The following is a 17056-nucleotide window of genomic DNA, read 5'->3' as shown; positions in this document are numbered from 1 at the left end:
TACAATATAGTTTTGGCTATACTTTGGCTCTCAAAACGCTTACCACTTGTCCTTACTGGATTTCCTTTTAAGCTTAGAATTCCCCCGCAACTGACTAATCGCTCATAGATCTTGATGCGATTCTTCCAGAGTTTCCTCTTAGATTCCCTTAGTTTAGGCTAGAGAATGGACTATAACTTCGGCTACATGTGGGATGATTCGGGTGTTTATGCGGAAAGAGGCTCAATAACAAGAGTTGATTCGAGAAAGGCTATTTCGAACGTAGGGATGTGTTTAAACTTCAGTTAATACTCAAGCTTAAGGTTAGGTATTCTTTGGGTTTTGGTACCGATTTTCGGATTTTCTAGGCATGTATTTATAGTGAAACTGGCCGAGTAAAGATAGACGTTTGAAGAGGTTGAAATTCACTGAAACTGAAATGCCATCGCTGGAATATAACAACGCTGGTAAAGATACGTTAGATTTGTTAGAACCTGAGTCAGAGACAACTCATTATGATATTTTATCTTTGTCGTGATTGGGTGAGAAACAAATTCAGCGCCCGAAAAGAGTGGCGCTTTGGATGACGCGCTAAAAATTAGTGGCGCGTGTGTGTCATGGATAGAATTTTCTAGCGCAAGTAAATATATCCACGCGTTTTTATAGATTCTTCCGGTTTGTTCCGGATTCTATCTCTTTTCTCAGTTTTATCTCTTCTACAGATTAGTTGGAGTGCAACTCTTATCTTTTTTAAGAGATTAATTGTAGCCAAATACAATCACTTTGAATATCTATCTTATACAGTTACTATATTCGGTAGCCGTTTGGAATGACAATTACTATAAATAGCAGCTACTATAAATGAAAATATAGATTGGGATTGCTTCAGTCAGTCGTAGGATGTGCGTTGCTTATTCAAGAAAGCGTTGACAAGTAATTTCCGGTTTAATAATTGAACTTACTGCTTCTAGCCAGGGGTCAAATGTAGACGTCCACAGTTTCCAGTTTTTTGTTTTTACAAAACTAAAAACCAAAATATCAACACCATAAAAAGTAGTTTCCACTTTTTTGTGGACAGTTTTCAAAATCAACATGATTATTATAAGGATAATTATTTTTTAGTTAATTATTCAATCTAAATCATATGAGTATATGACTAGCTTACAAAACCTAAAATTTTAAAACTGAAAATTGACAATGAACCATACCTATTTTTTAGTTAATAGGTTTGAATTGAAATTTCACAATTACAAATTTAGCTTCTCGATTAATTAAGCATACATCTTTCTTTATAAATTTGGTCTATTTGGTTCCAATTCTGTATGACACATGAAAGCCTCAAAATAATGTAAATATACTTAAAAAATCAAAATTAGTATAGTAGGTAAGATAGCTAATTAGCTAGCCCAAAAACATGAGCTAAGGACAAAAGTGCGAACCAAGAAATGAAAAGTAGTTAATGCATGCCAATTATTTGACCTACATATATAATATATATTGGTCCTCTATTCAATCATCAAACATATATACAATACATATACTATAAATTAAACCTATAAGCTATGATATTATTAGGGCATATATAGACCATACCCTTGTCTTCTTGTACATATATTATTTTCAATTTCAACCATAAACATTAAATATATTTATATTCCGAAAAATCTAAGAAGGATATATAATTTCGTCATGCATCCATGCACCACACAAAATGCCATATACTCCGTATCATAAAATAATGTACTACTCCTATAGTTTAAATATAGGCTTCTAGAATAGGCAAATAAAAACAATGAGACTCAATTATACAGTTGCCCAAAAAGGAAAACAAATTTAGCAACAAAATCAGATTTTGTTGACGAAATCCAACTACAAAAATGGAAGTCTAGTCATCATCACCAGATCGATTTTAGCTTAAAAAGAGGTGTATTTGTAATTGTGTATGGGTTTGTGCTTCAACCAAACAACAAAACGAAGCACCACTTTTTATGTCCAAAACATATTGTCTGCCAATCTCATTTTCTAAAAAGAGTAATGTCCATTTATACACATTAACTAAGATTCATGCATATATCACATATGTTACTACTACCTCCGTTTAAGAAATTACGGAGTAAGTTCTTTACATTTTGAAAAATGTGTCCAAAATATAAGAAACTTTGACCGTAAATTATCACCATTATATACATCAAAACGTTACATGTAAGATCTTATTAGATTGGTCTCGAGATGTATTTTCAGAATATCAAATTTTTATAACTTTTTCACATACGAAATGAGATACATTAATAGTTAAATATTGCATTGGAGTCCGTGTAAATAGTAACTATAAAGATCTTTTTGAAACGGAGGTAGTAGTTGGTATAGAGTATGGAGTACGGAATATTTGTTATTTTCAAAATCTAAACTCGAGTAGTTCCCTTTAAAAAAAACACTTGAGTAGTTGATCACTTGCTATATATATGATTTTCTATACGAGGTCTGAAAGATGATTTGACAAAGGTATACTTCGTACATAGTAATATATGGTGTCGTTTGACAATGAGATTCCCTTATTTCACCATTACCCTTTATGATAGTTTGTATGTGGAATGGACAATCAACCCTAATTAATTATATTATCATCCAAAATTAGCATTAATTATACTCCCTCTGTCCCTTGATACTCACACCATTTTGACTTTTTGCACTATTCACATAATTCACTTTGACCCAATTTTATTTCTAGTATATGAAAATAAATGTTAGTATATAATATATTGTTGGCTTCAACTTAATATACATTTTTAAAATATTAATATTTTTATAAGTTTTTATAATATGTAGTTAAAGATATTGGTGGTTAAAGTTGTACATTGGCAAACGTGTTAAGTCAAAACGGTACGAGTATTAAAGGACGGAGGGAGTATCTAATTTACTGAACAAGCATGATTTGGTTTTAAAGGATTGAAGGGCACGTTGTTGCTCGTTGGAGTGCCTTGCGGGCTTACATCAATAAACCAAGGATCTTTTGCACTTTACTCTAAGCAAAGTGCCAAAGTTATACGAACATACAAAGTGCCAAAGTTATACGAACATACAAGACATAAGATCAATACATATAACCTCCCACTTAAACCATATCCAGTCAACTCTTACCCTGTTTAAGTAGCTTAATCACTAAGTTCAAATAAGCTCAGTTCAGATAAATTCAGATAATTACAAGTCTTATAAGTTCTACACTAAATTTGACCGACTTGTGTATTAGAAACTTCATTCAACAATACTCCTACTACGTTCTGTTTCAGAAATCTTAAATTGGGGACATAAGGATCGAACTCTTGTACTGTGGGACAAGGATATCATATTAATTAGACTTTAATGTAAAATCTAACCATAAAACTTTATCTCAGTTGAACAAACCATAATTAACCTTAATTACAAAATATGGTTTATGTACCAGGGTGCACAATGCTCAATGTGCACCCTGTTTTTAAATGAACATATAGTTCAAATACAAAGAACATATAGTCAATGACACTACAAGAAATTGTACCATTAACGACGGGAAATCCCGTCGCGAAATGCCAATAATCGTTGATTAACGACGAGATTTCCTGTCGCGAACCGTCATAAAAGGGGGCCGTCGTTAATGGAAAATCTCGTCGTTAATCCGTCGTAAAAGACATTTGCGACGGTTGTTCCCGTCTTTGTTTGGTTGTTATCCTCGTCGCAAAAGGTTTTTACGATGGATTTTTTGGCCCGTCGTTATTATGTTGTCATAAAAGATACAAAATTTTTGTAGTGTAGTGTGAACTTATAGTTCAAATCCATAGCATATATAGTTTAAATATTTCACTAGTACATGTACATTGGAATCATCCTTAATGTTCATTAGATTTTCAATTAATGTTCAACATGGTGCACAATGAGCACTGTGCACCCTGGTATATAATCCAAATTGCGCCTTAATTATACCCGGGCAGCCGGGCTTATCAAGGAACTATAGTTGTTGACATACACTAATCTAGTTTATACGATCAAATGCATGTACATTGAAGAAGGACAGTAAGATGTGTCATTGATATGTGCTTGTCAAAGTGTTACTGTGTTAGACTTGACTAGTTTATAAAACTTCAATTTTTTGCATGTCCAAATTATGTGTCAAAACATGTCACACGCCAATGGATCGACAAATTTGTAATATCCAAATGTTTTTGTTCACAAAGAAAACACAGGGTTCAATTGTCAATTAAAGTTATTTATATCTCCGTTTCTCTCTACCAAGAAACAGAATATGATCCCTAAAGTTATTAATGTAAAAGGTAATTAAATAATTTAATAGAGTTTGGAAATAAATTCGAGACTGTGATCTCCAATTCTTAGGAAATTAAACTTCTTCTCATATTCACAATTCATATGCAGTGATATGTAAAAGCAGTCATATCATTTTCTTACTCCCTCTGTTCCTAAATACTTACAGCAGATTAACCGACACTTATCAAGACACAATTTTAACCTTAATATATATATATATATATATATATATATATATATATATATGCAATTGTATATTAGTAAAAACTTTAAAAAATTGATATTTGAAAAATGTACATTAAGACTAATCCAAAAATATTTTACGCAATAACATATGATTTTTATATATTAGTAAAAAAATTTGATTAAAGTTAATTTATAAATAGTGCAAAAGTTAAATTATTGCAACTATTAAGGAAATAGAGGAGTATTCACTTTCTTACTACTATTGCATGTTGATTATATTGTTTGAATAACTGATTATGTTTCAGATATTTGTTTCAGATATTGGATACAATTGTAGATCAGTGATCAAAATAATCCCAATTAGGCAAAACTAAAAGCTAATTTCCATAATTAATTAAAATAACCAAAAATAAACAAAGACCAAAACCCTTTAAAATTTCCCTTAAATGCAAGACAAATCTGACAGAAAATCTTCACTAAAGTCTCTCTTCCATTTTCTCCCCCCTTTTCCAAACACATAGTGTTATGATTTGACTACCCAATAACCTTCTCCACCTTCTATTTTAAATTAATTTTAACACCTTGTCTTGCTTACCACATCTTCAAATTTAAAACCAACAATGGCAACAAAAGTCTAAATAGTAGCGATTATAATTGAAGGCTCGTATATGATAGGTTATCGGTTTAAATCCTTCACTCTAGCTCGTTTATAATTTGTATTGCCCTTGTCATTCACTTATATTGAAAATAAAACATCTTCCAATTTAGAGTCCAGATCCTCTAGAGTTTTAATTTGAATATTAAATCTCCAATTTGAATATTAAATTAGTTAAAAGATCATCATATGCCAACTTCAAATAATGAAAAAAGCAAACTAAAATCAAAGTTTCTAAATTTTGATTTGTCATCAAATCAATTAATATTCATCCCATTAATTAAGTATGTGGTAGTTATAGTACAATACAACAAGATCATACTATTAGTACTACAACTTCCACTTTCCATTATACCTAAAAATGGTAGAGACTAGAGTTGATCCAAAAGAGGAGTAATAAACTAACTAGGGTAACAAATATTTTAAAATTAACTTACCATGATAATATAATTTTATGGGAAGCTCCTTTCCCCAGCACCACCACCACCCCCGCCACATCCAAGATGTACATCCATGGTGAGTCCAGTCATTAACCCGCCGCCGCCGCCGCCACTGGACTCGCCATGGAGGTGGTGGTGCTGAAGAGGCGGCGGCGGTGAAGACGGGTGTTGAGGCATTGGCCGATTCGGAGGGGGACGCTTGCGTTTCTTCTTCTCGTAGCTGATGCCTCGAGCTTTAGCCTGTGAGTCCCTAACGTCACGGAGGAAAAGCCTAACAGCTCGAGCTCCAAACGGGTTGCTCTCGGGCGGTCCACCGTTTTCTTCATAGGCTGCCCTGAGTCGGCCGATGAGGGCATCTAGCGACCCCCAAGCCTGACGGAGGGGGCAGGGGCAGGGGGCAGGTGGATTAGGGTGGCCGAAAAACGGGCAGCCCGGGTTATGAACTTTAGTCTTTCCAAATTGATCCAAGTACCTTAGAAACTCCAGGACGTGGGCCCCACTACAGCGGGACAACGTCAACGGAGGGCGATGGTTCCTTAGATACTGCCCGAAAGTGTTCCAGTCTCTTCTTTTCTGATTCTCGTACCTGCTGAGCTGCCCGTTGTTGCTGCCCGCTGTCGTATTATTCGACGATGACGACGAAGATGATGACGGTGGTGGGATAAGATCCATTTATCTCCTTCCTCGATCTTCTTAAACCCAAACCCAGGTGATGCTAGCTTACTCACTCCACCACTGAAAGAAAAGTAACTAACACTAGTGAAAATATAATAAAGGTTAATAATTTGTTTTGGAGGAATTAAGGTTTTTTTTCCTCTGAACAATTCTCGAAAATCTTTGTTTGAAAGGAAGAATGATATGATATGATATGAAGATGATGATGATGTTGTTAGTGCTGTCTTTAGCTAGGTAGCTTACTTTTTTTGGAGAATAATATGTAAAAGAATTTACACTGGTTTTAGTAATAACCTCTGTTTTTTCTTTTATCTTTTGGGTAATACCCTGAAGATGATAGGAGGAAGAAGAAGATGAAATTTAGGGCAAAAGAGGAGAGAGAAAAGGGTAAAAAATAAATGAGGAGTGGATGATTGGATATGGAAATGGAGAAAAGCTGTATTTATTCATTTTTTTATATTTATTATTTTATGGAAAAAATGGAAGAAAAAAAAAAGAGTAGGGACATGATGAATTCTTTTTGTTGATTGACGTTTCCTTACCTCAATTTACTAAAGTACCCCCCTAATTGGCAAAGTTTTAATTCTCCGTTTTTGCAACTTTTGGGTTGAGTCATAAGGAGAACAAACTAAGGTTACTGTACCTTTTCTGTTACACAGGTAAAAGGTTGTAAAACCTTAAAAGCAGCACAAACTAGTGAAACTAGCAAACTACGTACGGAGTACTGTAGTGTTCGGTTTTGTTCTCCTTATTTCAGTTTATTTTTGGAAAAATAAGTTCAGATGAGTTCAATAAGTTTAGATAATTAGATAGTTATCCAAGTACAACAATAAAATGTAATAGTTTTAGAACAATAAGTGAAAATCGAGTGAATAAAAAACACCGTACATGATCATACAAGAATTTCCCGATTTGCTTAATGGTTTGCGCTAACATGATCCTCACTTTACTTATCTATATGGTTGAATGATCGAGATTTGCCAAATCCATAGGTTAGTGTACAAGTTAACTTGACAACTTCCCTAAACTATCTGTTTTATCTCAAAATATGGTTGATCTCTTGGAAAAGGCTACATGTACAATTAGTGTACAAGATTCTCTTGTACAACACCATTAATTTGTTGACACATCATCAAACCCACTAAAAAATGAGAATGAAAGACAATAAATATGTCATTTCAACCAATAGAAAAGCAGGGTGTACAAAATGTCTTGTACATTAGGTAGGTGTACATACATGTAGAAGATCCCGATCTCTTTTCAGTTAAACGATATTCGATCAACATAGGAAAAATATTTTCATTTCATTTAATAAGAACTCATATGAGTAGTTATTTTCATTTAAACGATATTCGATCAACATAGGAAAAATAAAATGAGACGGAGGTAATATATTATCTGAATTTATTAAACATGAACATGTGGATTTATAATCACTTAACTCACAAGAAATAATTTTCTCTTTTATGATTACGTTGGAGTCATAAGTTATTTTATTGAATTATTTATCCTACAAAAATTATAATATAGGCTAAAGCTTTTTAAGTTCAAAACTTTAAATATAAGAACTCTGTATTCTCTATCTTTTACTAGTAAATACAGATATTATTGTAATAGAAAACACTGGAATGCTAGCCTCCAATTCCCCCCCCCCTACTCTCATTGCAAGAATTTATATTTTTAACGACAACCTAATTACGATGGGTCAAAAATTCCGTCGCAAAAGCCTTTTGCGACGGGGATAACAACCAAACAAAGACGGGAATAACCATCGCAAATGTCTTTTACGACGGGTTAACGACGAGATTTTCTATTAACGACGGCCCCCTTTTATGACGGATTCGCGACAGGAAATCCGGTCGTTAATCAACGATTATTGGCCTTTCGCGACGGAATTTTCCGTCGTTAATAGTACAATTTAATTTCTTGTAGTGTCTACAGGGTTTATAAAAGTTAGGATTTTATTGCGGGAAATAGCCAAAAGTTAGGAGTTCAATCAAACAGTCGGCTATAAGATCGATTAATGGTGATTATATATTCATATTCAGGAGAGACAAATCTTTTATTTAGGGTGGAAGCTTTTATTTAAATTGAATGGTGCGTTGAAGCTTTTATCTATGGTGCGTTTTATTCACATAATGTTCACTTTTCTTTTTTCTTCTGAACTCATCTTATTTGAATTTGTTAAAACTTATCAAATAGTTGTATTTTGTCCACCTTTATTTTTCCCTAAACTAATTTTTTTTCTTCTAAATTTAATCTAACCCATATTTTATGCAATAAGTAAAAATAAGATGAATAAAAATAACATCAATTAAATACAAGCCCTCCTTTTTTTTAAAATAGATATGGCCCTAATATGTGATTATTAATAATTTTGGGGCTAAATTATTGGAGAACTTTCTGTCGAACTCTTGCGGACATAAATAGTTTTGTGCGTGTCATAAATAGTGATTTACCACTTTCCGTGAATTAGAATCCCGAAAAATGTAGGTCCAATCAAATGCTAAATATAACTACACTATTAATATTAATCATAGCTCATTAATCAAGACAACATAGAATAATACCCCGCATCAAATTAATTAAATAGCAAAATAACTCCCAATTAACCATGTTAATTAAACAAGCTCCTGTAGCAACCTACGTCTATATTATCCACTCCTTCACTCTGAAATCAGTTGTCGTATCTCGTATGGTTTCAATTTCTCATAATTAAGGATATCATCGATCACTATACGTCTATACTATATCCGATCTGTAAAATTATTAACCTTTCGCCTGCGAAACATTATAAATTTATGTTGTACTCTGTAATAATTTTTAAAATGTTTTTATACTGTGTCAATATGTGACCTTTTGCTTATATTTGACCTCGATTTTAATATAGATTCTCCCCCGATTAGTTCAACATAAAATTTAATTGATAATTGATTCTTTAAATTAAAATTGAAATTAGATTGAAAACTTTATATTTGTAACCCCTCAATTATTATACCTTTGTTGATCAAGATAATGTCGGAGATAAAATAATTAAAAACGTAAGCTAACCTAGTTAGCCACTAGAAGTAGAATTAGAATCCCAAGTTTTTGTAATAAGCCATAAAAAGGTTAATGGAATATTTATTTGTTGATTAAAGTCCAATCCACCAATAATTATACACGCGCATCTTTCTTTTTTCAGTATTTTACATCCTGCTTTGTACAATTGTACGGGCATACCCTTTGCTGTTTTTCTCAGAGTAAATAGGTCTGAAGGTCCCTAAACTTTGCCAAAAGGAGCAGTTAGGTCCCTCAAGTTTCAAAAGGAGCATTTAGGTCCCTCAAAATGGATGGAAAACGCTGCTTTTTGTTTTCCGTCACTAACTGCCGTTAAAATTCAATTAAATTAAAAGAAAACTAAATAAAAGGCACTAAACGACAAAAAAACAGTTACATTTACCATTTACCAATAATTAAATAAAGGGAAATTCATTTCAGTTAGCTTTTTACAGAAATATAGCCGTTGAGGCTCTCAAAAAACAGAGTATTTAACATTCCATGGCCAACAAAACAACAATAAAACACTTAAAAAAAAAATTCTTTCTTCTCCATCTTCTGCTCTGTGTTTTTTCTCTGTTGCTCCACCATAGCTGACTCTTCTCAACAAAAAGGTATTTTTCTGCCATTTTTTTAAAAATCTTAAGTTAGCTTATTTTAACAACAATTAAACATATTTAGGAAATAATTATTAAAACGTAATTTATTTGCAGAATGATGAACAGGGCTATCTCTTTGTTCAACAATGGTGATAATGAACACCCTAAGAGGTGCTACTGTGGATTCACAGTATCCATTCAAAAGGCATGGACAAAAGAAAATCCTGGAAGGAGGTTCATTGCTTGTCCAGATTATGATGTTGAAACGAACAGAAGGGGTTGCATCTTTTTTAGATGGATTGATGAACAAGAACCAACAACTTGGCAAACAATTGTCATACTAGGGTTAATGCAAGATAAACAAAGCCTTGCTGCTGAAGTTGATAGTTTTAGGACAAAACTTGGTGAAGCTAACAATTATGCAAGGAAGAGGGAGGCAGACTATGTGATGAGCAAGATGAGAAGACCTATTAGTGTGAAATGTGAAGTGTGGGTTGTAATCCTAGTGGTTCTGTTTTTTTTTTATCTGGTTTGTTTTAAGTTAAGTGGGTTAAGTGGGTAGGTAAAATGTAATGATCTGCACTAATGAAATGTAATGAAGACTTTAAATTCAATAAAATCTAACCTCATGGTCTTTTTTCTAATCTTCTAGCCATTGCAAGATCCTGCAATGCTTGGCTTGATATTGTGTGTCCTTGACTTGGTTGAGTCTGTGACAATGGGAAGTCATGTGCAGGGAAGGAGTAGATGGTTTGTGTAACACCCCCAATTTCCATACCTGTTTAAGACTTATAGCGGAAGCATAAAATAATGAATTAAGGGTATTACCGCCATATTTAGGCTACAACCCAAATGTAAGGCTATGTTATCTATCAATAATCCAACCTTTATAATTAAACCAACATTGTCACAATTAGATAACTTAAACCAACTACCCAAAAATGTCGTTACAAACTGAATTAAATAAAACCCAACATTTCCATACCTGTTTAAGACTTATAGCGGAAGCATAAAATAATGAATTAAGGGTATTACCGCCATATTTAGGCTACAACCCAAATGTAAGGCTATCTTATCTATCAATAATCCAACCTTTATAATTAAACCAACATTGTCACAATTAGATAACTTAAACCAACTACCCAAAAATGTCGTTACAAACTGAATTAAATAAAACCCAACTGATTGTCTTTAGTTGATCTACGTTACTAATAACTTGCTACTAATGTGGTGAAACGGTCGCTCATGATGTGCCATGCATACCTGTAAATTGAAAAAAACATATACAGAAAAGAAACCACAAATCAGTGGAAATTGAGTAAGTACTACTTCACCCTGTAAAACAATTTTCGGAAACCTTTTTCTTACTTTGGAAAACATTTTATCTTAAAAACATTTCATGCACAACTAGCACGTAACAAGCACACGCACTCAGTCCATAATTAACAGTTAATTAATTACTTAGAGGTAAGAGAACAAGATAATTCCACCATAATTGTAGTTCGAGACTACCACCCTAATGGGTGTAACCACCAGAATAGGTCTTAGTCCTTAAGTGTGCACACCCCCCAATGAGTGTTTTTAACTCAAAGGAGTAGAATAAGCCCAGGTCGTGCTAGTTAGCTCCGACTAAAATATTAAGACACGTTGTGTCATACCACCAATGTGTTCATCATTTTAGGGGATCCTTCCTAAAATGTCTTACCATCCGAGTATATTTCACTTATACGTAATTACTGTTTAAGGTGCCACAGCGTGATCAGACACACATACACATATCATATATATGTATATATATTAACAGGTCGCTCACGTTTTTATTTCAACGTTTATGCGCATCCAATTAGTTAGACTACACTTAAATTATTAAAGCCAAATGAATTTGCTATTACCAACCGTGAACTCCACCTAATTATTTCCTCATCATGGTTCATATAATCAGCCAACACACGAGTAGATCGTATGTATTATCTATCATTTTGGTTAAATTACTCCCATTACTTATCCAACAGAAACCCATTAATTAAAAGTGTCACTATAAGATAAGTATTGGGCTTTTGTTATCATACGGAAGTTCACTTCTTTTAAACCAAACATGTCAAACATTCAGAACACACGTAAGTCACATCAAAATCACGTTTTTACAAGGTTTAATAAAGTGGTGAACATAGTAACTTACCTTGGTAAGCTAGTCTCACAAATTGCACACACGAACGCGAACACTAGTAGGTATCCTCACGCCCTACGTTCTCTACAAACAAGCGTAAAATAACCTAGTGTCAGTATACGTAAGATGCGGATGCAGGTTATACTAAATTGTACAACAATGACCGAATATGCTTAGATGAAACTCGACCATATTAGTGTATAAAATCGTATGAGAAATCCACACTTAGGGAAAACGATTTACTTGCAATTAAATTAAAGTATAGAATAAAATTATTTTAATTAAAGTAGGAAAACGATTTATTTGAAATCAAATTAAAATAAAATATAGAATAAAATTATCTTAATTAAAGTAGGAAGATATCATCACCCAACATGATGATTGATTCCAAGAATTAGAATGGTGTTTGCCGCCCATTTTCCAAAACATACGGGAATAGAAACGTACGAACTGCTACAACCAGTACAACTTTGAGAGGGTGGGTTACCTTCGTTTATGCTCGGTTTTTAGCGCTTAAAGATCAGGTACAAAGAGGGATGCGAGGGCTTTACAATGGTTGTCCTTATGGTGAATTTCGGTAACGTTTAATGGTGTTTCGGTGCAGCCGAAAGTAGGCAAAAACCAACTTCCGCGATCGAGGTTTGTTTTTGGCGTTCTTGAGAGGTTCTTCCGGTGAGGCTTTGAGAGTATCTTATGCTTTTGCAAAACCCTAGAAGTGATGGCTAAGTCTCATATTTATAGCAAATTATAGAGATGTGATATTACGGTTAAGATAATTGTTGATATGCTCCTAGGAAGATAAGTGTTAGTTGCTAGATTCTTGGGTTTGTTATGGAAGGGATGCTATATGATAAGTATAGTTTGAAAATATGAGTCCTTGGATAATTAAAACATGATGAGATAAGAATCAGTTTGATCTTTGAAGTTTGAATTACATACGGACGAGTTAGCGGAAGGGATTGAGAGCTAGAGGGAGATTAAGATAGGATTGGCCAAGTAAGATAGGTCCTACTAATTATTCTAGTAGTTGTTAGTTATGTGAGTTTATTAGAGGATTATGGGATAAGACACGATAGCATGATTATTGTGATCTATTTACGTAAATTCAAAGATAAGAGTATATTTGGAACTTGATCGGTTAGGTTTGGCGGAACTCTTCGAAATATACGAAATGTAAATATACAATATAGTTAATAAGTTATCTAAAATAATATACTATATAGTTAATTGTTCAAATAATAAAGTTTTTTTTTTTTTTTTTGTAAAATATGTCTTATAGGGTATATCGATTGACAAATAAAATATTAATTTAAAACCATATCTAATATCGTTAGTGATAAAATACGGGATATTATAGTTTGCTCACCCCCATGATCAGAATAGAAAGCTGCAGGAGGTCTTTGCCTCTGTGGTGTGGGAAAATGTTGTGATATAGGCTGCATTAATTAAAACAAATTGGGAACAAGTTGGCTTCAGTACAGTAAAGTAACATGTAAGAAAGAATTTGAGTCTATTGAATGACTTACAGTAGCTATTCTTTGTTACCCATTTGGGTAGGTATAAACCAAAACTTTAAGAAACCATATCACCTTGCACAACCCATTCACCACCATGATGCACATATATGCAAGGGTTCAAAGTCAAATCATCAACATCTGATCAAAGTTAAACAATATCAATTAAAAAAACAAAACTTTAAGAAATCAAACCAAACCAAATCTTGAATAACAACACAAGAGATAACAAAAGGTTAAATTGCATTCATTCATTCATCCATCATGATCATTCATTCATCCATCATGATCATTCATTCATTTACAAAAGGGTAGGCTTCAACCCTAACATTTCAAACCTCAATCCACTATTGAGGGAGAAGCCTACGGTTAGATATAAACTACTGTCATAGCAGTGACAAATATCAAAAATCAACATTTGTCACATTCACAAAAACCTAATTGCAATGACAGTAGTAATGTTATTGTCCTTGAAAATTAAAAATAAAAAAAGCTATAAACAAGCTGGATCATCATAAGCTTGACAAAAGAGGGGCCACCACCAGCGCCACCACCACCCCTGCATGGCCTCCACCACCAGCTACTCCTCCTCCTTGAAAAGGAGGGGGAAGCCGTCAAAGTAGACGGTCATGTCCTTGTCCATCCAGGCGTGGAAGTCATGGCCATCATTGTCAATGACGTCCATGATCACCCACTCCCGCAGCCACGCGCGGTAGCATCCTTGAGGGTAGTGGTATGGGAGGCGGTACCGCAACTTGGCCCACCTACGCCACTGCTTGCATACCATCTGCACAGCAGCCTGCCCCTCCCAGTCCAGCTTGGTGAAGATCTGGGTGATGAGGATGTCTTGATGATGACAAAGGGGGTGTGCCTCCCTTAAAGCAAGGTCTCCTAAAGTCAAAGTAACGGCCAAAGTCAATAAAACAGTAAGTAAACCCTAATTATTATACGGAATCTAGATTAAAATATTTCCAAATTAAACAATAGTTTAAATAAACACCATTTTCAAGAACATGCAAGCATCAATTCGAATTAATCAAACTCTGTTTTTTATTTAAGTGAATCAAAAACAGTAAGTGAAACCTTAATTACTACAAAATCTAGTTTAAATTAATTCCAAATTAGGCAACAATTGTATAATTTAACATATTAAACACCATTTTCAAGAACATGCAAGCATCAATTCGAATTAATCAAACTTTGTTTTTTATTTAAGTGAATCAAAAACAGTAAGTGAAACCCTAATTACTACAAAATCTAGTTTAAATTAATTCCAAATTAGGCAACAATTGTATAATTTAACATATTAAACACCATTTTCAAGAACATGCAAGCATCAATTCGAATTAAATATTGGAAAGTAAAAACGGACGAAACCCTAATTCTAACTTCAATTGATAAATTATGCGAAATCAGCCCACGATTGTTTAAATTAACATATAAAACACCACAATCAAGATAATGCATGCACCAATTTTGGGAAAAAGTTACTTAACAAAAAAGCCCTAATTTATCATGGCTCAACTGCAAACATTTATTGAAAAAACCGACAAATTGAATGAAAATACCTTCGTCCCATCTGGAAATTCTTGTTCTCTTGGGGGTGCGACATTCCCACTTATCAGCAGTCCTCTTGTTGGATACGCAAGAACCCATTTTTGCAGAAAACTCAGAGCAATAACTTCAAATTCTCTTAAGTGTTTGAGTAAATGGGAAAAAGACAACTGAGAGTGAAAATGGGAGGGGAGACCATATAAATAGGAAGTGAAAAAGGGGGAAATAGGGTTGGGAACAGTAAAAAAATACCGCCAAAACATTATTAGGAAGGAACCAGAAAAAACGAGGGAAGTTGAAAGGTTTCCACGTGTACACATTGAAAAAGTAAGTTGAAAAGGCTAAGTAATTGGAAAAGGCTTATTTTCATCAAAATCATCTGTTTTCAATCATTAATCTACGTGTATATTAATTCTCCTTTTATTTTAATAATTTTTTATATTATTATATTCATTTTAACGGCCATTAGTGACGGAAAACAAAAAGCAACGTTTTTCATCCATTTTGAGGGACCTAAATGTTCCTTTTGAAACTTGAGGGACCTAACTGCTCCTTTTGGCAAAGTTTAGGGACCTTCAGTACAATTTACTCGTTTTTCTCACCGTCCTAAACTCTTGCTTTTTAAATGTCAAATACTTTGTACTCCGTAGTACATAAAGAATACTCCGTACATAGAAGAAATCTACTCCTCCTATTTATTTATTTTTTTGTTTTTTTTAAGCCGACACATTTTGACTTTTAACACTATTTATATAATCTATTTTGACTATCAGTTGTGATTTATATGCTTATGAAAAAATATAGTCATATGAGTTCTTATTATACTGATCTCATTGTATATATATAGATTCACAATAGCACTAGGGATCATAGCTGGTTTTTAGCCCTGGTCACAGGGTATTGTTCACAGGTTTGCCTGTGTTTCAGATCAGAGGGCATGTCCTCTTGATCTTTGTTTGAGTTGTACATGATGTTGCAATATATAATACTACTTGCTTATATAAAAAAAAAACTCATTATAATTTTTACCCATTAATAATAATTAAAGATATTAATGAGTAAAATATTGTATTGACAAACGTAATGAAATAAATATACTCCGTAACAACTACTACGGGACGAAATAAAAACTTAAAAATATTGCAAGAAAATGCGTTATTAAATTTGTAAAAAACGGTCGTTAATATTAAGAAAACGATAGTTAATATTAAGAAAACAGACAGTATATTTAAGTGGTCGGTATTTGATTAAGTCCCACTATTGGATTTAGTGTATGGAATCTTGAATTTGTAAGGCTCATAGTGAACCGAACTCGCCTCTCTCTTGTAGAATTGCTCAGACTCATTTCATTTTCTTTGAAAGTTAACGATTTTACGGAATAAGCACATGATGTTTTGTTAGTGATTCTATATATACGTCCATATTTTCAACACGAGAAGTTTTGATCAATCAGCAAAAGCAACAACAAAGATGTCATTGCTGCTGAAACTGTACGTAAAAGAGATTGGGAAGGAGCTTTTACGTACTCTTTTACAGAATGAAGCTCAATGACTTTGGAAAAGAAATTCGAAGTACACATTAACCACGTGAGATTAATTAAATTAGGGTGCTTGAAGTGTTTAGCACGATTATTTTTAGGGTACAACCCACTAATTAAAGCGGAGTACAATTGAAGTATCAAATACTTCAATCAGAAATTTTGCATGCAAGGTACAAGTACCACTACAAGAATTTGTATCTTTAACGACAACCTAATTACGACGGGTCAAAATCCCGTCCCAAAAGCCTTTTGCGACGGGGCTAACAACCAAACAATGACGGGAATAACCGTCGCAAATGTCTTTTACGACGGGATTTCTATTAACGACGGCTCCTTTTTATGACGGGTTCGCGACAGGAAATCCCGTCGTTAATCAACGATTATTGGCCTTTCGCGACGGGATTTCCCGTCG

General features: G+C 33.7%; 2 protein-coding genes across 2 annotated transcripts; both read right to left on the bottom strand.

Annotated features, from left to right (window-relative positions):
- Nucleotides 1–5336: 5336 nt before the first annotated feature.
- Nucleotides 5337–6647, bottom strand: LOC110787381 (protein LIGHT-DEPENDENT SHORT HYPOCOTYLS 4-like). The gene has a single exon (XM_021992000.2). It carries the CDS (start codon nucleotides 6226–6228, stop codon nucleotides 5569–5571), a length of 660 nt encoding a protein of 219 aa, XP_021847692.2. The 5' UTR covers nucleotides 6229–6647; the 3' UTR covers nucleotides 5337–5568.
- A 7395-nt stretch (nucleotides 6648–14042) lies between these two features.
- On the bottom strand, nucleotides 14043–15233 carry LOC110806163 (uncharacterized). Its single transcript, XM_056838663.1, has 2 exons — nucleotides 15119–15233; nucleotides 14043–14441 (listed from the first exon to the last, which is right to left on the bottom strand). Exons 1-2 carry the CDS (start codon nucleotides 15204–15206, stop codon nucleotides 14131–14133), a joined length of 399 nt encoding a protein of 132 aa, XP_056694641.1. The 5' UTR covers nucleotides 15207–15233; the 3' UTR covers nucleotides 14043–14130.
- Between the last annotated feature and the right edge of the window lie 1823 nt (nucleotides 15234–17056).

This window comes from Spinacia oleracea, chromosome 3, assembly GCF_020520425.1.
Source record: "Spinacia oleracea cultivar Varoflay chromosome 3, BTI_SOV_V1, whole genome shotgun sequence".
NCBI classification, from domain to species: domain Eukaryota; kingdom Viridiplantae; phylum Streptophyta; class Magnoliopsida; order Caryophyllales; family Amaranthaceae; genus Spinacia; species Spinacia oleracea.
This window is presented reverse-complemented; position numbering and strand designations above follow the sequence as displayed.

Excerpts from the sequence above, each read along its gene's own strand:
- LOC110787381 (XM_021992000.2), bottom strand. The coding sequence starts at position 6,228 with ATGGATCTTATCCCACCACCGTCATCATCTTCGTCGTCATCGTCGAAT.
- LOC110806163 (XM_056838663.1), bottom strand. The coding sequence starts at position 15,206 with ATGGGTTCTTGCGTATCCAACAAGAGGACTGCTGATAAGTGGGAATGT. Across the intron at positions 14,442-15,118 it reads AATTTCCAGATGGGACGAAG|GAGACCTTGCTTTAAGGGAG; the intron begins GTATTTTCATTC and ends CTTTGACTTTAG.